General features: G+C 35.0%; 1 protein-coding gene across 1 annotated transcript in view; it reads left to right on the plus strand.

Moving 5' to 3' along the window:
- SCN9A (sodium voltage-gated channel alpha subunit 9) overlaps positions 1-24,128 on the plus strand; it is a 105,712-nt gene that overhangs the window by 75,059 nt on the left and 6,525 nt on the right. The window contains exons 19-24 of the mRNA XM_081142998.1: positions 8,226-8,346; positions 11,929-12,083; positions 15,489-15,662; positions 18,689-18,811; positions 22,665-22,946; positions 23,614-23,667. Of these exons, the coding sequence (XP_080999124.1) occupies positions 8,226-8,346; positions 11,929-12,083; positions 15,489-15,662; positions 18,689-18,811; positions 22,665-22,946; positions 23,614-23,667 (909 nt within the window). The remainder of the gene's footprint in view (positions 1-8,225; positions 8,347-11,928; positions 12,084-15,488; positions 15,663-18,688; positions 18,812-22,664; positions 22,947-23,613; positions 23,668-24,128) is intronic.

Below are 24,128 nucleotides of genomic sequence, written 5' to 3' on the forward strand. Positions count from 1 at the left end.
AAGCACATCCCATATCATAATAATAAAACAGTCCATTGAGGATGCTTTGGGTCAGGAATATGAAAGGAAGTGGCACTTGAGCCAATGCTGAGGATGGAGATGAACTCATTAGGTGAATACGTGGAGAAGAAAATCTCAGGCAGAGGAACAAGCATTCATATTGTTCACCTGATTCACTCATTCACTTATCCATCCACCCATTCATCTACTCAGTATTCATTTTGAAAGACATCATCTTTGGAGAAACTTAAATGCTTACTTGTTGTTAGATGCATTCCTTTTATTGATTTTATAAATATTTGTAGTCACCACAGTTAAATATGTTATGTCCTTTTACTATATAATTATTTTAATTACATTGTTATCAGGTCTATCTCTTTAGATTTTTTATAAGCTTTTTTCCTCAAAGAGGCAGTTGAAGGCAGTTTAGATTTGTTCTCATTATTGCATTTTAGAAAACAAAATAAATTTTTCAGAAATGCATTTGACTTAGTAAGATTTAGGGATTAGTTACAATTATACCTTTGGGGGAAGCTGACATTTGACCCTCTTTTATGTATAGATTTTTACAAAAACAAAACACTTCTATAGAATTTTACTTAGATCATTTCTTTTTCAAAAATTGGTTCCAAACTATCTTTAAAATCTTTCATCTTTATTGAAATGGTTTATGGGTCTAAAAACAATGAAATTTTGATCTGACATTTAAATTAATGTTTCTCATCTTTTGATTTTGAATAATTTGAAAACATCTTTTCTGTAATGCTATTTGAAATATAAAAATTAAATAAATATGATATTAAAAGTAATTAAAAATGCTACTTTATAATATGCTTTTATAAAAACTACACACTCTTACTGTCATCCCACTCCAATATTGAGACTCACTAATGTTGAAATGTTTTTATGAAGAACAAACAGAATGCAAAAGATTGTCTCAGCATATTACAGTATTTAAATTCTTCTAAATAACAGAATTATATAACTATTTAGTTCATTATTTTTAAATCTATGTTAAAAGATATTTAATCTTATTACTGTGTTTCAAATATATTGCTTTGTATTGAGCATATGGCATGCATTGTGAAACATAACTAACCTCTCTTTACAGGTATGTGATTTTAAACATTGTAAATCAGTTGACTAAACTGTTCCAATTTGCTGCACTTCTAAACTTCAGTACCTAACCTTCTTACTTCTCACAGGGGTAAAAACAAACTGGATCAATCAAGGAAGCAGCTCTGTGCTCTTAACCAGGCAGAGACATATGTGAGCACTTTTACACAGGTTACCTAAAAAAAAAAAAAAAATCATACATATATGATATTTTTTTCAGTGTCATGCATGCTCTTCAGCTACACATGTTCTGCCTGACCCATTGCAAGAAAGTAGAAACATATACGTTCAATTGTTCCATAGAGGAACTGACATCACAGCATGTCACTGGGACAACTCCATCATTTTTTGTTATGCTCTTAATGACTTTCTTGATCTCTCTCTCATGTCCTTAGGTGATTTCAAGTGCATGATGTACAGATATTTATTGGATGGATTATAAAAGTAGTAAGATATAGACTATAACAGAGCCATGGAAACAACATTTAATCTGAAAGTCTCATCAACTTCCCCTGCTAATTTAAGCTATATATGTATAGATATACATCACATTAAATTGTCACATTATTGCTGTGAGAGTAAAGCGGCTGTAATGTGCTCACCGTAACAACAGCAAAAATGGTGACTATATGGGGTGAAGGATGTGTTAGCTGACGTTAGGTGGTACACATTTCATAATATATGTGTGTACCAAATCATCACACTGTACAACTTAAACTTACACAGTGTTATATGTCCAGTATAGCTCTGTAAAGCCAGAAAAAAATGTCACGTTTAAATTCAGTAAATTAGAAGTCTTTGAAGAAACAGTTTTTGTGGGAGAAATATTTTAGGCATAAACATAAAATCTCAGAACAGGAAATGACCATTCTAATGCTAGACTTGTATTTATAGATAAGGAAGTATCTCATCATATAAATGAGCTTTCTGAATACACATCTCAAATGTTGAGACAGAATCCAAGTGCCCAGCTTCTAGGCCAAACTCAGTACATTTGAAGTGATAACTAGATTTCTATTTCTTTAATTCATTCAGTAATTAACATTTGGTTATTATTTGATCATATGTAAAATGCATCGATTATTAATTTACTAGGCCCTGCCTATGAACGAATGAGTTATAAGTGCTTGAAATGCTTAATTTGATTCCAGAAGCAATACTGCTCATTGAGAATAAGTTTCTGATTATATATATATCTCATAAGGAGATATGCAGAGTAGCCTCAGAAGATACAAGATTGAACTAGAGCATATTATGAAGTGAACACTAAATCTGTCAATAAGATATAAAACACTTTTCCTAGAATTAGAAGCAGATTAGTATGAATTGCCTCATGTAGTATTTTAACAAGTATAAAATAAAATACAAGACTCAGATATAATATTTTAATTTTAGCATACCTTGTTGGATGACAAAACTAATAGTTCGTTGGGTGGAGGGGACCTATGTTAATAATAGATTAGCCCTTTTTTTATAATCCAGTTCATATTTTGAATTTCTCTGTCATTGTTGGGATGTCTGTATTATCATTTTCCATTGTGCAATAATGGAAGCAAAACTTTATCCTGAAATTGATACTCTCTAGGGATATTAGTGCTACCAGTTTCAAATTTTTTAAAAATCATATTATCATTCCAGTTTACTTAAAGTTAATTTTAAAGGTGCTTGTAAGTAAAATACATATTTTTCTATTTCAAATTGATGGGATTTAGAGGCAATATTCTCTTAGGAAACAATTTTATTCCAGAATATAGTAAATATCCTCCCCACTAGACCCTAAATAAAGATGCAGACATATACAATGCTATCTATATATGTATAGGTAAAACACAACTTTTGAGAAAACTGTTTCCAGAAATATATGGGTGTATTTAATTCCTAAATTATTATTACTATTTTCTTTTTACCAAACTACTGTTAGAAAACATGAGGTACCGGTTAACAAATGGCCATTCCCTGGATATTTCAGTTGTGAAGAATGACTTGAAATATATTACTTTTCTTTGGACGAAGCTGCCTATGAAGTGGTTGGGAAAGATATATTTTATCATTTTCTATTGTATTTTCAGTATTAGAAATTAACATGTTTAAAAATCTGGTAACTGTTCCATTCATTGGAATTTATCTTTCCTTGCCCTTCCTCACTTTGAGTAGTTGTAGGGGATAGCATTAGTCATTCAAATGTATAGATAGTTGGTTTTTGTTTGTCATTCTGTGTTTTTCTAGATTATAAATAACATTTCATACGCTTGAGTCTTAGTGTCTACACTTTTACTTCATGTTTTGCTGTCAAGTTTGGCTCTGTTCCAGTCCTCATTTACACATTTGTTGCAATTTCTAGCAGGCCTCAGTAGAACTGTTCCTATGTTTGCTTCTAAAGTTTTTAAGACAGTCTTTCGGATTTGATCCACTGTACTCCAGCTACTTAGATATCTATTTTCTGCAAATAGCAGTTCTGTGCTAGTGCACAGGGGCCTCGAATACCGTCGTTAGTTGCTTTAAATTGCAAGACCTCATTGGTGAATGCTGCTTTCCTTTCCATTAGAAAGAAGCTTCAAGATAATACTGCAGGATCTGGCTGAGAAATCTATACCCAGTTCAACCTTCTAATATGAGCAAACTTTGTCCTGTGTGTTTGTTTGTTTTTATATTCAACACCTTATCTTTTAGTCATGTAAGTTCACGTTATTGAATACAATGTGCCCTAGGTAAAGGATTCTGGGAAAACTAAGAACTCTGGTGAAATCTTTGGCTTTATTTTGAATTTCCCTGGTGGTGGCTGAAATTTGACCTCATTTCTTCTCCAACATCCAATACTATATACCATGCTGACTCTTTGATGGAACTGTTAAGTAGATTTCCTGCTGAATGTGCAGCTGTTTCCCAAAAGCCTACGGTTTCTCTGGTAGCAAGAACACTGGGGAAGGAAAAACTCCATATTCTTGCCTTTTAATTGAAAAAGTGTTGGAGTTACAGTTGCCCATAAATCTAATGTGAGCCAAGAGTTTATCGTAACTAGTAAACAAACTGATGGTTTTCTGCTAAATTAAGTGGAAGTAAAGTGAAAATCTAGAATAGCAGAGAGGGAAATAGTATTGAATTTTCATTGATGAAGGCTGTCTGGAGCACTTTTTAACTTGGGACTTTTTAAAATATTGTTATCTATTAGGGCATTAGATAACTAAAATTTTTTAAATTTTTAAAAGAATCTTAAGAAATTTCTGAAAGACAGAAAAAGATTGGAAGAACCTTGAGGGGCTCAGAAAACCAAATCATGTATAGAAACAAAATATTACACTCAAGATGAAAAACACAAAGGGTAATATCGTAGGTAATCTACAATTTTTACTTTTTTATTTTTTTTATTTGCCAGTTATAGTTGGCATTCAATATTATTTTATATTAGTTTCAGGTGTACAGCATATAATTGACAAAGTGACCCCTCTGTAAGTCTAGCCCCCACCTGGCACCACACATAGTTATTACAATATTATAGACTGTATTCTCCATGCTGTACTCTGGTAATCTCCAATTTTTAAAAGGCTAACAAGATAATAAAAAATACATTCTTTAAGCCACAAAGATTTATTAATTACAAATACCAGAAACGGACAGGGGGTGTGGCATGATGAGCTGGGGGAAGGGCAGCTCTCCACCCCAGGTCAAGAGCACCTATTACTGATAAGGCGGTTGAGGCCCAGGTCACTAACTTTCTCTGGCCCAACTTTTAACTAGTTATTTTATTTTATTTTATTTATTTTTTAAAATATGTCTTTATTGATTTCAGAGAGAGGAAAGGAGGGGGAGAGAGAGAGATAGAAACATCAATGATGAGAGAGTCATTGATTGGCTGCAGCCCGCAACCCGGGCATGTGCCCTGACCGGGAATCAAACCCCGATCTCCTGGATCCTAGGTCGATGCTCAACCGCTGAGCCACGCCCAGCCGGGCATAACTAGTTATTTTAAAAGGTGCCCCTGGAAAATCAGAACGGGAGCTTGGATCAGGAATCCTAAGCTCAGGTGCTTATCTAAATGCCCAGCCTCTGCGTGCGAGCAGGCTTGGCGTGCTGTGAAATGCCCAGACAGCAGCTCCCAGTAACTGTCTTCCCATCACAGGAGTCGCCCTGCCTTTCTCTTTCAAATCCACGGATGACAGGATCTGTGCATTTCTACAGAAGGCAAAAAAAAGGGTCCTCACAACTGCAGAGGAGACAAAAGCGCATTTTGATTCTAAACCACAAAAGAATCTTTAAAATCCAAGTTATCCCATATTAGAATGGTCAGGTTAGAAAACTCTGGACTCTCATAGAAAGCATAGCAGCTCTCTGCGCGGAATTCCTCTCTAAAGCGCTTTCACCCTTTTCTGAACGTTACTGTTTTGCTCCTTAATGATCCAGGACCCTTTCGCAGGTATAAAGTTAGGTTATATAATTAAAAGATGAGCAGTACTGATTTTAAGAAAAAGCATCTTTCTTGCTTATTGTCATACGGTTGAGCTTAGTGTCGCGACTGTCCCATAATTTTTCTTCTCGCCTATGCCCTTGCCTTCCTTTGAGTTTGCTTCTCTCAGCCTTCTTGCTGTCCTCTGTGTGTCTTGTTTTGATGCTTAGGTGAAATAACTATTCCGGCCTCTCTCAAAGAATGTATTTTGTTGCCTGAATACTTAGTGCATTCCCAGAAAAACATTCACTTTCGAAAAATATTCCAAACGTAAATTTCGAAGAGCCACAGTAATTTGTCTTGTGATGCAAATTATTTATAGTTCATGTTAAATGTTTTGATAATTTCTGTTCCAGTGAGGAATAACATTGAATAACTTTCATTTGTGATATAAAACCTGAGCCAAACTCTGAATTTAACTGACAAAAATCACCATAAAAGCTATGGGGAAAAAAGGTTTAAATGACAATATACACTCCACAAAGTCATCTTCACTTCTACTTGCTTATAAATTAACTTGGCATAAGTCTTCTTTGTTAATGCTCCTTTAAACAGTTAGAAAATCAAATATTGAAGTTGAAGATGTTTTCATTGATTTAGGCTAAGTCAGTATTCTGCAAATTACAATCATTTTATTTAAAAGTTGTTACCAGCTGAGGATAAAAACCATTATAACTATTTCCTAGTTGTTAGTATTTTGACTAATATCAGGGAGGGGCTTTGTAGTCTTCCCATCAGCAATTCCTCCCACAGCTTTGCCTCAAAATCCAGGCTAATAATTCTTCTTCAGGATTGAAGGACTTTGTTTCATTTCCATAGAATTATAGTGTCTTTTCTTTCAGTTCCTGGTGACAGTTCATGTGCAGCTGAGAGGTCAAGAACTGAGGACATCAAATAATTGTAGTCTTTTAGATTAACTACTTAAAAATGTTGGGTTTTTCTGTGGTAATTGGCACAATAGGACATATTATTAATCATAAGTTTTCCCATGGTTTCCTGGATTAATGTGTATTCTATAAACTAAGTCTTACAGGATATTCAGTCATAATTAATTTCTGTTTCCTTTATTTTAAAGTAATTTTAGATGAATTCAATCAGTTTAAATAACCTGCTTTTTAAATGAAATTTCATACTGATACTGTTCATAACTGATATTATTATAACTTTTTGGCCAAGTAGAAGTGATGCCTCTATGCCAACATTGATTAGAAATATTAATTTAATAGAGCATTCATAGTTCTTTACTTCTATTATAAAAAGAAGTTTGCTTACCTCATTCATTATGTACAGTACTTTATCAATGACTTTTTCACTGATGTTGAATTCTGTGTGATAATAATAGCACTGAGAATTTAATGTGGTACCCATAAAGAATACTTTTAGCTTCCAAGTCAATCTCTAAAAATTAATATTTTAGTTTGGGCCTATGATATTAATGCAAATTAATAGATTGAAGAATTACTTTGACTGAAATGACTATTTCCTCATTTTTAGCTCTTGAATTTTTTTAACGATTCTAAACAAAATCTTCATATAAGAAGTATATAAACCAGTAATCTTAATATGAAGAAATATGTGCTGTAATAACTAGTAGTTTTCAATATTCACGTTATTTAGCAAATGAGAATGAAAAATGACCTCTTCCATTGATGTGCTGCTCTACCCCTTATAAAACAGTATTAGGAAAATTTGACAGAGTTTTGCTACAATTGCTGTATGTATTTTTTTCTAAAAATTTATGTGTATGTGTATGTGTGTAAACATCATGTTTGATCATAAAGTTCTGGCTGGGAAAAACTTGCTTGTGTTATGATCAGTTATATGATCATAATGACAATGAATTCATTCCTCTCATGTGTTAGTCTGCCATGTTTAATTTCATTAAATCTTTGTTTCAGAGTTTGCATGTGGTGCTCACTTCAGTAGCCACTATCTCTTGATATTATAAATGATACTTTATGATCTTTTCTACTATATTATACTATAAAATTTCAGCACTGTACTCTGAAATTTTATACTAAAATGAGTGGTGTTGGGTGAGATAATCATTATAGTCGTTAGTGTCTTGGTTCCAATAAAATACTTGACTTCTATGGTCTCGGTGAAAGGCTTCTATCTATATCATCCTGATACACATTCTGATCTGAGCTAATAGAGTAAAAATGTTTGGATTTCCTTTTATACTAATTTCTTTTTTAAAAAAAGTTTTAAGTATCAACAAGTTTTTTTCTGCCAACTGTCAGATCTGACCTTTCAGTTATCAGGTGTTGGCAATTTGGCACTTGTATGTTATTGCTATAAGGGTCTTGGTGGTCCTAAAATAATAATTATTGGTACACAGGAATGTCCATAAAACATAATAAAAATGTGGCCAATACTTTGCAAATGCTATAGTTTACCTTAAAATATCACCTTATGCTAATTACATCTAAATACTTGTTAGCATAATAAAAATAATAAAATTTATTTTTCACAGGATGTGTAGATAGATCAAGCATAGCTGCATTTTAAGGTTACTTGACCTCTGTGTGTTTGTTTTTATGGCCATCATACTGTTAATATTTTTTCATAACAATTTGCATGACTCTGATGATTAAATATGGCTTAGATGAAAGATTTGAATGAATTCTAACTGAACTATCTGGTGGGTGGTGAATTTCTTTTTTAGAGACTGAACCGGTCAAGTTCCTCTGAGTGCAGCACAGTTGATAACCCTCTGCCAGGAGAAGGAGAAGAAGCTGAGGCTGAACCTATGAATTCGGATGAGCCGGAGGCCTGTTTTACAGATGGTAAGAGAAAAATCAAGACCTCAGTTAGCATTTATTTATTAGTGTGTTGGATTTTATCTTATTCCTGATACTTAACTAGAGTTTAGTAAAAAGTTAGACAGCTCCATTCCATGCTGTCAGTCATGGCTCCATGACCAAGGGCAAGTCATTGGAGCTTTCTAAGCTTCTGTTTGCATCCTTACGATACTCAACTAACAGCAATTTACAATGACAGTGTTTTATACTGTGAAGCACCCTGCTTACTCTAGCATGTTCATGCTTTTCATTTCAGATCCTTAATTCATGTTCCCAGCTCCATGGAACCATTAGAATACAATTCTTTAAAAGTTTCTTTATTTTGTTGAAAATATTACAGATGTCCCCATTTTCCCCCCATTGATCCCCTCCACTCCGCCTCCGCCCTACCCCCAGGCCTTCCCCATACCAATGTCTGTGTCCATTGATTATGCTTATAAACATATAAGTTCTTTGATTAATCTCTCCCATCCCCTCCTTCCCTCTGAGATCCCTTAGTCTGTTCCATGCTTCTATGTCTCTGGATCCATTTTTTTCATCAGTTTATTTTGTTTATTACATTCCACATATGAGTGAGATCATGTGGTACTTGGCTTTCTCTGACTGGCTTATTTCACTTAGCATAATACTTTCTAGTTCCCTCCATGCTGTGCCAAAGGATAAAATATCCTCCTTTTTTACAGCTGCATAGTATTCCATGGTGACAGAATACAATTTGATGGGGGTAGATGGTACTACTGTCCTTTTCATCAAAAGTTAAAGCTATGTGCTAACTCAGTAAACCGTTTGATGCTGTTGACCACAGTCTATCTCAGCATTCTTCCTTTCGTTTCAGAGGCCACACTGTACCTGTGTTCTTCTTTTACATCTCTGAGACTTCCAAATTTCTCCCCTCATTTTTTTAGTGACTGGTTTTATGCATGTCCTTTAAATAGTGGTGCCCCAGCATGTTGATGCTTTATCTTCCTATTCTCTAGCCCGAAGGATTTCATCCATGTCTGTAGCTTGAACAGCTATTCCTGTGTTGTTGCCTCTTATATAAAAGGAAGTGTGAAAATTAAAGTAGTGAAAATGAATGCTAAACTGATTTTGGTGTTCATTGTTTCACATCCATTGATCCTTTTCAACTATGTCTATCACTTTATTATTTCATATCTTGTTCCTCCTCTGCACCATCCTTAGTTCTGTCCCATTACCTTTATAACTCAAGACTTCAGGCTCCTTCCCTAGATCTGGCACTGTTCCTCACTATTCTTAATTCTACATGTCTTGGCAACCTATAATTATGAACTTGGCATGACTTTTTTTCTGCTTGGTTTTATATTGTGCTTTTATTGGATTAAACAATTAGTATATGATAAAATCGACCAGGGTGTGAGATGGATACCCTTTTGCCCTTAAAATAATGTATTTCCTGTTAATTTTGTAGGAGGAACCAATTCAGCTTCCCCCTCCCCAAATGTTCTATGTTCATCAACTTTCTATAAAATAACTATTAACTGTAAATTTAATAACACAGTAACCAATTCCTTTGTGTCTTTAATTGGAAAGAAAATGTGGACAAAACATTTGTTTTAGAGGATTTAGAAATTTTAAAGAAATTTTTAAGAGGTAGTGAAAAAGGGAGTTATTTTCCTAATGAATTTCTTATAGTAATTATACAGATCATGCTACTATATTTTTATTAATGGGTAATCTGTCTTGGAAGAGTCAATGGTTTCTTTATTATTTGAGAGCATTTGTTTAACATGATGAAACCCAGTATAAACTTTATGTAATGGGTCATGAGAGCAAATTAATGAAACCACCCAAAAGAAATATTGTTTACCCTCAGGGATCTATTAAGATGTTTGAGAGGTTCTGTGTTATGTTCACATTTAATGAATAGTTTTTTTAAAAAAAGAAGGAGTAATAATGTTGTTAACCAGCTAGGTTGGAAATCTCTTGGGATATGTCTTTGCATAAAAGCCAGACAAGCAGTCAAGCACCCTACCTCAAAATAAGAGAAACTCTCTGATGTGTGATAAATTCTGAGGGCAATATTTGTGAACCTTCATCCCAGATAAAAAGTTTACTTCTCTAATTAGAATGCATAGTTCCTTTTCTTGCCTCAATCAAGAATAATATTTCTCTTCAATTCTTAAGACTGACAAAATTAAACCCCAGTTGGTAAAATCTTCTTAACCAAAGGGATAACTTTCTCCTTTGATGATTATACTTGAGGCACACAGATTCTGTTTTGCACGAGATCTTTGTTTTTAAGTTTAAGATAATTCTAAAGTCTCAAGCATTAAGTTAATATAAAACAAATTCCATCTTAGTTTTCCAATCTTTCTGGTGTTGTCTTTTGCCCTGAAAGAGAATCTGGGAGTCAGTTTTTGGCCCTACCCTTTTACTATTTTTTTACATCATTTTATAAAATATTTTCTCTTTAATTACTTTAAATCCAATAAAGATAAATTATTTCAGGTCTGAGGTCATGTTGTGATTAATGCTGGATAAGTGAAGTCAGGTGTATATTTTCCATTCACCCCGTGTGTTTTTTATTCCAATCTTTGTGTAAATTCTAAAATTCACAGGGATATGACCTTTCAGATAATGATTAATTCTTAGATGATTTTAGAACTCTTTTGGGGGGAATTATGTCTTTTCAGTCAACTATACACAGCATATTAAGCTATGTATAGGACTTAGAGTAAGTATTGTGAGCAGAAAGAAAGGGCAAAAGAGACACTGGTTTAGCCTTCTGGGAACTTAGAAGCTTCCAGAGAGAAAGGACAGAAAATATACATGATAGAAAAAACAGCAGAGACTTGCCCTGGCAGGTGTGACTCGATGGTTAGAGCATTGGCCCACACACTGAAGGGCCACCGGTTCAGTTCGATTCTCGGTCAAGGGTGCATACCTGTATTGCATCTGTTGGGGTGACTGTGGGAGTCAACCAGTCAATATGTCTCTCTCACATCGATATTTCTCTCTCTCTGTGTGTCTCTCTCTCCCTCCCTCCTTCTCTCTCTAAAAATCAATGGAAAAAATATCCTCGGATAAGAATTAACAATATATATATAATTTAGAATGGTGTTTCTCAAAGTGTTTTTTATGAAGGAGTTGAAGCCACACCAGATTGCGTACTAGATCTACATTAAGGAAAGTTCATCTTTCAGCAAAGAAGACCCTGAACCTGAAATATCCTTAGATTTTAGTTCATTTATTTATTCATCAGATTCAGTGTTCATTGTGTATCAGGATTGTGTATTAGGATTGTATTAGGATTGCAATAACAGAAGAAGTGGTAAGTGGCTTAAACTCTGTAGAAGAGATTGGTGAGAAGTCAGAGAAGTAGAGAAGGCAAGAATATATTCTAAGTGAGAAATAACTGACAAGTATTAAGAAAACACCATGGAGAGTTAGGAGATGAGAGAAGGCAGCTCCCAAGTTGAAGGTATAAGTGTTAGAAATTATTTGGCTGAGGGACTATCAAAGGGAAATCTTTGCATTAAATAATATATTTTAGGCATCGTATTAATTCTGAATATCAGTATTTTACATGCATGTCTTTCTTGCCAGGTTGCATACGGAGGTTCCCATGCTGCGAAGTTAACATAGACTCAAGGGAAGGGAAAATCTGGTGGAACATCAGGAAAACATGCTATAGGATAGTTGAACATAATTGGTTTGAAAGCTTTATTGTTCTCATGATCCTGCTCAGCAGTGGTGCTTTGGTAAGTGATCTGACGCCTAAAGCAATAAATTGTCAGTACTTTTAATAAATGAGTTGGAAGATAAAAATATCTTGGCAGGTTGTTTTACCTAACAATCTCTGTGATTAGGACCAAGGATAAAATTTTAGTTCAGCTCAGTAAATATTTACTGAGCGCTACCACATGCCAGACATTATTCTTGCTGCCCTGAATGCAAAAATGGATAAGATCTGGTTAAGATAAGGAACTCAGCAAGCAACTGGGGAACAGAAAGGAAGTGATTATGGTTTGTAAGTTAAGAATATACTTGATAAAGCCTGTAGCAAGAACCATTGTCTGCTTGGGATTTTAGAAAAGTAGATGATGTTTTGCAAGATCTAGAAAAATTAATGGTAATTTTCCAGTGAGGCAAAGTGGTCTGAGAGGAACATAGTACAATTGGAAGGAAAAACAAAGAACAGCACCAGATATACAGGAAATTAAAAGTTGCCATAGGAAGTGTTGTGGGAGGAAGAGCAAATACAGAGATGAAAGTGGCGGCCAGTGATACTGTGACAGAGATAGGCAGTGTCAGCTTATGAAACATCCTGGATGTTATTATAAGGGGAAACAAACTGCAGTTTTAGGGTGAGAATGGGACAAGATTTTCATTCCTTTGCATATACAAACCACTCTTTGTGAGAGTTTAAAGGTATCTGGGAATTACAAGCTCCCTGAGCCTTTTCTTAATTTGTTTTTCTTTCCTGCAGACACTAACAGAGATTAGAAGCCCAGGTCCAGCTGGAGATACCACTGGAAATTCCACTCTACTAAAAAGAGAATTTTTAAGAACTTAATAAATTGCCTCATAGGCAGTCTGCATAGATCTGGGATTTGATTTTACTCTACTTAAAATAAGTTAACCTGTTACTGTTTCATGGATGCTAGTGGAAGATAGACTTTCTGAGTCAGAGACAAAGGACTTGATTACTCAATGGCACAGAAAGCAGCATGAACTTTAACATGCTTGTGTTGGTTCCCCTTGTCCCCAAATCCCATGGGGCCATAGCATGGAGCTTAATGTACATGGCACACATCGTGGGTTAGCATCACAGCTGAGGAGCACCGAGCTTAGGGAACCCATCCTCTTATAGCAAGCAGTAAGCAACCTGGCTCTTCATCCCTGAGGGTGACACTGTCTCATCTCTCAAGGATGCTTGTTGCAAAAACAACCAAATGGATCAAGAGTAGTCAGGGCCTTGCATTCCTGCCATACCCAACAAGAACATGCAGGGACGTTCAGGGCTCACAGTAGATCTCCTCTCCTAACAATTCTCCTCTGTCAAAAACAGAAGATGAGTAAAAAAAATGCTGCTTCACTTATCAGGTGGAATGTAAATAGGAATCTTGACAGTATCTACGTTACCTTGTATTCCTAATAACTAAGGAAGTCATATATAATGGAGACTCAGAAAGGAGATTACAAAAAATTATAGAAAAGCTTAGAGTAATGCCTTGTTCAAAATGTCTAAAAAGGAAGATAAAATTTGGGGGGAGGGGATCTCTCAAAACCCAAATTCAAATGAATCATAGGAAGAAAGGGGAAAGGTATTTCAACAAGCTGGTGTTTGTACTCAAGGAATTTGCCAACTGAGCTAGATTATTTAAATACCTGTCTATAAAATAAATAAAAAAGTAATGGCTCTAATTTAGTACATATTTATTGTATTTCAAGATGATTATATAGGTTTTTTTCTTTTGATTTTCAAACAATCCTGTGAGATTATGGTATTTTGCTTATTTTACTAGTGAAGAATCGAGGTAAAGAGTTTTAACAGTTGCTTAATGTCTCAGAGCTAGTAAATGGCAGAGCCGTAGCTTAACTAAGGTCTAAAGTCAAAGCCACTGTCCCTTTTTACTCTGCTGTGGCTCCTAGGAAAAGGGGGTGCACACCAGATAGATGGGTAAGTGGTAACTGAAATGAGAAATAGTAAAGCCCACACCCCAAATCAGATAGAGCTCATAAAATGACCTTCTTGCCCCCTTGCTCACACATCCACAAATTTAGTCTTAGGAGCTAGGAGCCCTGCAGGCTGAATCCTGTTTGTCAGAGCAAAGTGCACTCAAACAGAGTATTTGGCTCTCAGCATCCACTGTCCTGCTCTGCACCCTAGGTCCAGGAAAGCACTCTCTTCTTCATGACCAAGCCCTTTCCGTATCTTCTGCCATAGTTTCTGTCTGGGTAGCTGGCCTGATTCCTCCACAACTGAAGAAGGGAGGCAGGAAAATCCTGAGTGCTGGAAGTCTCCCTCTGCACTTTAATTCCACTGACTTTCAGAACCTGTGCCAGCTGCCGGACACTTATTTGATTGATTGATTGATTGATTGATTGATTGATTGATTGAAACTGTTCTGAATGATGCTGGGGAAATCTCTGACCCTCTCTAACCTTCTTTTAGCATCTTAGTAAATCTTCCCATTCTCTCTGTCCTAACTGCTCTGTTTTCTTCAATATTCATTCCAACAATTTGCAAAAAGTACTAATGATCATTTTTAAGGTATTGATAGAAGAATTTGAAATAAGGAGAATAAGAATGTCACAGGGCATGGCTATGGACAGATGGCATAATGTTAACCACCTTTTGCTTTAATTTCCTTCAACATGCTGAATATTGTTTAAACTTGAAAGAGAAAATTCTAATACTTTAGGCCTGTTTAGATCAGCAATCATTTCCAATGTCTTTAGTGAGCTCAATTGTTTAAGTCCATTCAGATTATATCCCAAGGAACTTGTGATGGTGACCAGAGTACCATTGTCTGTCACTTGAAAGTATTAAAGATGCCATGTTTATGGAATGAATATAAGAGTGATTCCTAGACCTGAAGCTTTTAATGAATGATAAAATATTGCGCACAAATCAAAGAAAGAAGCCATCCTCTGTGTTCTGTAGTCCTACTAAGCTCCTATACGTGTTCATTAGCAAACCTTTCCTTGCCTCCTGCTGTGTTCCTGGGGATGCACGAGCATATAAGACCTGAAGGAGAGGCTCCAAATCCTACTTGTGAAGGGGAATGCAGAGTGATAAAGATAGATCAGGGCGGCTGATCCTGGAATCGTGTCTTATTGTGTCTTACCCTTTTGAAGAGGGATAAAAGGGGAGTCAAATGAAGTGGAAGTCCCTGCAAATGCTAGAGATTCGTTCTTTTAGAGTAGTCTAATTTCATTCTTTTGTGTCCTCTTTCCTGTAATAATCTCTGGTGACCAGTGACACGCACTGGTGGTGAGAAGTCTAGAACTGGGTGTTACGCAGTAGCTGTAAACCAGAAGTTCATTATAGCATTATATTTCAGTGGTGGTTTTTTCATAAAAATTTTATGTCCTGTTTTTGTTATGAATCATAAACTTTCAGTTGTAAATGAATTGAAATTTGAATATTATTTCCACAGGCTTTTGAAGATATATATATTGAAAAGAAAAAGACCATTAAGATTATCCTGGAGTATGCTGACAAGATATTCACTTACATCTTCATTCTGGAAATGCTTCTAAAATGGGTGGCATATGGTTATAAAACATATTTCACCAATGCCTGGTGCTGGCTAGACTTCTTAATTGTTGATGTAGGTGCTTTGAGTGAAATTTAAAAGAGGGTTTCTTCTTATGATTAAGTGTTTTGCAAAGCCTTCACTAATGTTGTATGTTATTTTTTAATTTTGGTTAGCTTTTTGTACTTTCAGGCTATAGGTTTATGTTTTTAGAAATATTAATACAGTCACTGGAAATATATCTGTGAGGAATATTAAAAGAGAAACATTTCAACAAATGTAAATTCTTTTCTGTACCATTATAACATATAATTTACTCTTGAATGTGTTTTCTGCAGTCAAAGAATCGTGCATCTGTACACAATTTGGGTAGCATTTCTGTTGAGAATATGAACAAAATGCAAAACTGAGAAGTATGAGGTGGGAATGGAAAAGGGCAGAGACACAAATTAAAATATAAAATATTAATTTTTTTTACAATATAAAGTTAGAAAATAAGGTGATGGGTGTATTGTCTGATATGTTAGCTGAATGTTATGTAAAAGTGGTAGTACTAAAGCAAATAACTCCATGTTAGGGAGAGGAGAGGGCATGGAATTTCAAAATATTTATCTCAGTCACAGTGACAGGGAAAACCAAAATTAGCCACAGCTCTTACCCCCATTCAAACATCCAACTTACCATTCATCTCTAGAGTGGTGGTGGAGCAGAGAAGTTGGCATTAATCATTTCAGATAAGTTCAGAGGACTGTTGATCACTTGGATGAGAGAAAATACAGAAGAATGTTTCAGTATAGTATATATATTATATTATATTTTTAACAAAGCAAAAATATTTTTTTAGTCATCTTCTTGAAATAGTCAGGAAACAAATCCTAAAACAGCTTGTGAGATCAAGGCATCTCAAATAGAAATTAATGGTACAACCCCCATTATAGTCAATTCATTTTTACTTAGTGTACTCTATTTTATTTTATATTTTGTTATAATATAATAATATATAATAATGCAATTGTTATATGATATTTTATATTATTTTAAAAGGTTTCCTTAATTTATGACCTCAATCTCCTAATCTTATTTTCATCAGAATGAATTATGTTCTTCATTCTTTTACTAATCTTCCTAGATTTTCCTAAATCTAGTCTTTGTAGTTAAGGAAGGAACATCCTATAATCAGTCATAGTTTTTGGAGGGTTTTTTTCCATCTGATATTTGGAATTAGAGGACAGCATGCAAAATTTTATAGTATGAACAAGTGCCCTAACGTTTAACCAAGAGTTTACATTATCAAACTTATCAGAAAAGGTAAATTAATACAGCATTACTCATAGATATCAAAATTACATGTAAGCATGACTAGAAACAGCAAAATCTGACTGCAAAACTAAACCAAAACTAGTATCTACTGTAAAGTTCAGTTTCTCAGTGGTTATCTGAAGCTCAGTAAACTCTTTCCTTTTTAACAGCTCAATATGTAAAATATTAACAGCAATAACATTTTTTGTTTTCTATATAGGTGATGTGCAAAAAAAAATTTTCCCCAAGGTATACATTGCACCTCTTGGGTTTTCTGTATTAAAAAAAATCTAATTTTTGATACCTTATAGTAACAATTCCATATTGTTTGTTTTTAGATTCACCTTTTATGTAAATGTTACCTAGTTACCACCTATAAAAATAAATGGTAAGGTGGATGCTTTTGTAAGGTAATAGTTTTAAAGAAAGGCTAACCAAATAAGAAGAAATGATAGAAGAAATATAGGTTATTTCTTTTCTCTTAACCTTTAAATATGATGGGTCTTTAAAAGTTATAAAATATTTAAGATATTTTTAAAAAACTTTTAATTATTTTCATCACTCAGCTTACGAAATAAAAGTTTACAAGTAGAACTGAATTTATTTTAAATTATAAAAGAGATATGGCTATTTAATAACAAATTATTTTGTTTAGTATTTTAAAATATGAAGTGGCGATATGAAGGGGTATGTAATATGCAGAACTCAGGGAGGTATGTAGCTTCAATTTGAAATATTTAATATTTCAAAAAAGGTAAATAAATATATAAATATATTAAACATATTTGATATGAAATGTTTTTATAATGTAACACAGAGAGCAAAGTCGCAAACAATGTTCTTGCTGGTAGATTCAAATCCAAGGATGCAGATTTGAGGGAGGAACTGAGATTATTTAATTTCTCAAAAATTGAGCAACTTATCTAGTGTAGTTGTTCTCAAAGTGTGATTCTTGAACCAACATCATTGGCTCACGCAGGTGGGGACTTACTAGGGATGCAATTCTCAGAACACACCCAATATCTACTGAATCAGCAACTCTGGCTCTGGGACCCAGCAAACTGTTGTGAGCCCTCCAAATGATTCTGGTGCATATTCAGGTTTCAGAACCACTGATCTGATTTGATCTTCAGAGGCTGGACTTGTTTGATTTCTGTAGGCTTTTTGATTATTTGAAACTTAATCAAGCATTACTCATCAATATGGGCATATACTGTGTATATATACGTGTATGCATAGATAGATAAATGTATACATGCATATGTATATATTCCCAGTTACAAACTATACTGTAGTTTTCTCAATAATTGCATCTATTATATTCAATATAATATACCATCATGAAATCATGATTCTTCAAATTGCTTTTGAATAGGTTCATATGAAAGTTTAGGATTAGTTGAGTTAATTCCACGTACTCTTAAGACTTAGCTTTAGAATCGCTGTGCTCTGGGTTTTATTTCAATTGAAATTTTGATAGTTGCTCTAATTAAATGTTCAGAATTAATATGCAAGTACATAACCATTGACTACCAAAGGTACATTTGATTTTTATTCAGATATAAGAAATAACCTACTTTCCTTCTATCATTTCATTTTATTTTGGTTAACCTTTCTTTAAATCTATTTCCTTACAAAAGCATTTCTCTTACCCATTTTTTTAGGCAATGACTAGATAACTTGATATATAAAATCATATTGTTCTTGTTGAGCTGCTCTTAGTGATCTTTGAAATTGACTTTTCCTCTTTATGCTTTGTTATTTCGTTGAAATAATTAATGAAAATTTTCCTTTTTCTGTAGGTTTCTTTGGTTACTTTAGTTGCAAACACTCTTGGCTACTCAGACCTCGGCCCCATTAAATCCCTTCGGACACTTAGAGCTTTACGACCTCTAAGAGCTTTATCTAGATTTGAAGGAATGAGGGTAAGAAAATACTAAACTTTCTAACATAATATTCTTATAATTTTATAATTTTCTTATTTTTTAAATGGAGTATAAAATATGAAAAAATGGATATGTAGAAGTTATGGGCCATTTATAGTTACACATGCATATATATACATACATATATATGAACTGCTTATGTTTGTGTGTGTACATGCACATATAGTAGTTCAGTGCATATTGTTTAACAAAGAGTAAATCAAATATTGTTAGGTGATGATCCAAATAAGTAAGTTTTCCCTTCTTAAATGAAAGTCTTCCCTATGCTAGGAAATTTAAGTGAAGGGGACACTATTAGTCCTGACATCTCTCATATATGAGTCATCAGGGACTTACCTATATCAGGTGCTCAAATAATATTTTGTAAGGAACTACCCTGAGTAAGGGGTCATAAGAAAAAAAGGAAGCGAAGTAGCATCAGCCATTAATTTTTAATTTCATCCTTACAATAAATGATTTGATAAAAGTGGAATCGTCTCCAAACTATATCTGAGAAAACTAAAGCTCTGAGAGTTTCCATAATTTGCAGTAGGCTGCATAGTGCTGGAAAAGAGATTCATTTTGCAAAGACAAACAATGTGAGAGAAATGATGACTACCAGCAACCTAGTTTTAAGGGCTGTATTAAATCAGCAAGTTTTTCCTAAAATATATGGAGGGCAATGACCTTACTTTCTCGCATTAGTCTATATCCTTACCTGCTGCTGTTCTCCTCAGATTTCTTCTTTTCCAGATTTATACCTGTTTCTCATGCCTCTGTTCTCTTGGCCGGGAGTGCTTCTCCCTGCCCTGTCTCAAACCTCACTCATCAAGGTGGTAGATAAACACCTACCCGTTCTTGAAGCCGCAATTAAAATGTGCCTTGTTTGTCCATCATCAGGCATAATTAGGCATCCTTTGTCTATGTTCAGATACATATAATCCTTATTATATTGTACTTTATTTACCTGGTTCCTCTCTACCTGTAGTCTCTGAAAAATTTAACGTGTGCAGGTCAGTCCAGCTCACTGCCTCTCTCAGTGTGCTTTACTGACCAGCCATTAGCATCATCAGAACCTATTAGATACACTATCTCCTAGGCCCACCCTGACCTACTGAATCGTAAACTCTGAGATGGGGCTCAGAAATCTGAAGTCTCAGGTGAATGTTAGCGATATTTTAGTCAAGCAGATCTTCATTATTATCCCTGCTAACCTAACTATGACTGTTACCTCTACTTCTAATGAATCCAGTGTATTGATGGATTCATGTATATGAGAAGTCATGATCATACCAAAAAAATGAATAAATAAAATTCAAGTACTTTTTGTCACATAAGAATTGAAAAATTACAAGTTGCATTTTATTGGAATTTACTGACGTTACCTTCACTTTTTAAGCATTAGTAGAATGTTACAATATATCCAGAACTTAAGACTGATCCTTGAACTTGAACAGACATTTTATTCCATTTTATGAACAAATAATATACTTTCCCCTACAAAAATTACTTCCCTCAGTGATTAAGCCAGCCCATTATTGTACCCTGGTTGCCTTGTTCTTTACCTACAATACAGGTGAATATTTTAATATATCGAGGGGAAAACATGTCTGTTTAGTCACATTTATTAACCATGCAAAAAGGAGATGTTTCTTCATGCTGTGTGTCATTTTGAAAAAATAAAGTAAATAATGATTTGCATCATTTTGTAGTCTTGGAGGCTCTTGAGAGTGTTGACTTTCACAAGTCGATGGCTTCTCATCAGAGCAATATGTACCTATCTCCCTGAGAGACCTGTCACTGTCACATTCTTTCAGCAAACATGTAAACACCAACCATGTGTCAGTTGTCATGCTATAAAAGAGTACAATGGTGACTAGACTCCAGCACCCCAAGGCTGAGTGGGGACACTGATCACGGAGAGACAAACAGGGGAACAGTAGTTATTCTGTGACATCTGCTATAAGTTAGTAAGCTCACAGGAACATAGAGGTGAGTGTAGCTGCCTGAGGACTTCTGGGAAGGCTTTATGAGGAGGTGACATTGGGCCATGACTGAGACAGTGGGCCCCAAAGCACAGGCAGGTAGGCGTTCTGGGCAGAGATGCTCCATGGGAGAGAAGCACAGAGTTGAGTGCAAGGCACGTGTGATCAGTGTGCTGAGCTGGTAAGCACAGGGGCGAGGTGAGCAAGAAATGAAGATGAAAAAGTGGGCTTGAAAGAGTTGGCCACTTTGAACTTTATTCTCTAATCCTGTTCTTCCTAACTTTTTAGTGACTATTATAAGAGCCTCATGAAAGCATGAATCATCTCTCCATAGAGAAAGCATACCCATGATGTTGTTAGCAGAATTTCATGGCTGCATGGAACCTCTACAGGTCCATCGACCCCAGGATAATAACTATTATTCTGGACCAGAGTCAACATACCAAAGCCCACGGTTGTAAAGGAAATTTTATTAGATTTTGGCAGTGCCGATTTATGTATATTCTTGCTACAGTAGCAGAATTGAATAGCTGCAATGGAGATCATATCACCCTCAAAGCCTAAAAATACTTAAGGAAATGTTTGCTAACCCCTGCTGTAACCTCTGCTGTAGACAATCTCAAAGGGAATCAGAGACTACTAATGTTTTACCATTTGGAAATGTCTTAAGAGCTTGCTTGATATATTGCAAAACAGTAAGAGCGCAATGCTTAACAGATTAGTTACTTAACAAATTAGTCCTTCACACATTTCCACTCAGATTTGGACTAGAGCTGAAGTGTCAGGAGACAGGTAGGTTTTGAAGGACAGGGTTATTAAGAAAATCTGGAAAGTGATAAATGCTACAATAGACGTCCTGCAGTGGCAAGAGGCGCTGATGATCAATAGCTTAAAAGCAGAAATAAAGTATTAAAGATAAACTATACTGTTTTGCTTCCACTGAGGCCAGCACTATCTATATTTAGCCAAGGACCTATATAAAGTATTTTTGGAGTTAGAATAGTACACTTGAAAAAATCACTCTCATTTTGCAGATGAGGAAACAGGAGTCCCAAGGTCTTAACTGAATTCACATATCACACAACTAGCAGAATCAATTAAATCTAAGGGGTTCATACCGCTAAATGATTTTTTTTAATCTTTATTGATTTCAGAGAGAGGAAGGGAGAGGGGGAGAGAGATATAGAAACATCAATGATGAGAGAGTCATTGATCGGCTGCCTCCTGCACGCCCCCGACTGGGGATTGAGCCCGCAACCCGGGCATGTGCCCTGACCGGGAACTGAACCTCCCATCTCCTGGATCCTAGGTCCATACTCAACCGCTGAGCCACACCCGGCCAGGCACCACTAAATGATCATTAATTCCAGTTTATCCACACCAGTAGTCTCTCTATATGGGAGAATTTTAGCACTGGTAATTCTAGGACTATGAATCTTTAAACGTACATTTTATTTTCTATGATTTATATTTAAAATTTCTTTTTTTCTAAAGTATGCAGATTTTACAACTTCACCTTACATATATCAGGTTTTGGCTTATTATTTTTATTTATTCTTTTTGTTTATTTAAGCTTTCATGTCAGCTTAGTTATTTTGTTTTGTATTGTTGCTCATAGTTTCACTGTGTTCATCATGTATTTTTGTAAACATGTTGATCACGGGGCTCCCGTCCCGTTTTGTCTTGCTTGGCATGCTGCTGAGCATACAGTGGACATTCGATTAACATATGTTGATTGCTTGATTTGATGTCTTAAACATTTAAGGGTGGCTTTTCTAATTTCTTTAATTTTGCATTATGTTTCATTAATGTTGCCCATTTAACATTTTTATGAATGCTAATCATTCTTTTCTTTCTTTGAATACTAGGTGGTCGTGAATGCACTCATAGGAGCAATTCCTTCCATCATGAATGTGCTACTTGTGTGTCTTATATTCTGGCTGATATTTAGCATCATGGGAGTAAATTTGTTTGCGGGCAAGTTCTATGAGTGTGTTAACACCACAGATGGGTCACGGTTTTCTACAAGTAAAGTTCAAAATAGATCCGAGTGTTTTGCACTGATGAATGTTAGCCAAAATGTGCGATGGAAAAACCTGAAGGTGAACTTTGATAATGTTGGACTTGGTTACCTGTCTTTGCTTCAAGTTGTAAGTGACCCCTTTCATGAATGCTTGATATTGTAGTGGACACTGACAGAGTCATTATTTTAAATTATCTATTAACTAGAAATTAAAGATGAAGTACTTTGTGACTTTAAAAGAGACTTGATGTTAATGAAACATTTTCCTATAAAAATGAGTAAAAAATCATAGGGTTTTTTTTACACTCAAGAGTTATTACTCCATAATTGACTTGTTGGTGTCATTTGGGCCCTCACCATTGCACTGTTTGAATATTGCCCCAAAAAATGAAGTCTTTTTTTTTTTTTTGGACTGCCAGTTTTACACTACATGGGAATGAGAGAGACTTCCCACTAGCACAGAGAATCCTTAAGAATGGAGATAAATTGTTTCCTGCCGTTTTCATAAAATTCTCCTCTACCTCTGGAAAAATAAAAGTTCATCTGCAAAGTTTTCAGGAATTGTAACAACCTGGAAATAACTGACTAGGACTAAGATTTAGAATGTGATGAGAATGTGTCCTTTTTTTTTTTTCTATGACAGCACCTTTAAATTAAATTGGTATTTTGAAATTCAGTAAAATTTAGTGATTTGATATTACTTAATACATGCAACATTAAATGGACTAAACTCATGTGTGGCTGCTTTAGAGTATTAGCTTCACATTCAGATTCTATAAATGCTGTATTTGCAGGCAACATTTAAGGGATGGATGGATATTATGTATGCAGCTGTTGATTCTGTTAATGTAAGTATTGGTCAACATTAAACGAAAATCTACGATTTTAAACAGCTCCTTAGTTTAATTTGGCCATTTTCTTTTTTTATTTTTTTAAATATGTCTTTATTGATTTCAGAGGAAAGGAGAGGGAGAGAGAGAGAAACATCAATGATGAGAGAGTCATTGATCAGCTGCCTTCTGCACGCCCCCGACTGGGGATCGAGCCCACAAGCTGGGCCTGTTCCCTGACCGGGAATTGAACCCTGATCGCCTGGATCCTAGGTGGACGCTCAACCGCTGAGCCACGCCTCTCCGGGTGTCATTTTCAAAGAATAGTTCCAAGGAGTGTTTGATATATACACACCAGCTGAAAAACTTCCACCTAATTGTAGCCTTAATGATTAGATATGCACTAATTATTTGGAGACAGAGTTGACTCAGACTCTGGCTCTACCATGTCATTCAAGCTGGGCAACTGAATTTGAGCA

Source organism: Miniopterus schreibersii (genome assembly GCF_964146895.1).
Source record: "Miniopterus schreibersii genome assembly, chromosome: 7".
Taxonomy (NCBI): Eukaryota; Metazoa; Chordata; class Mammalia; order Chiroptera; family Miniopteridae; genus Miniopterus; species Miniopterus schreibersii.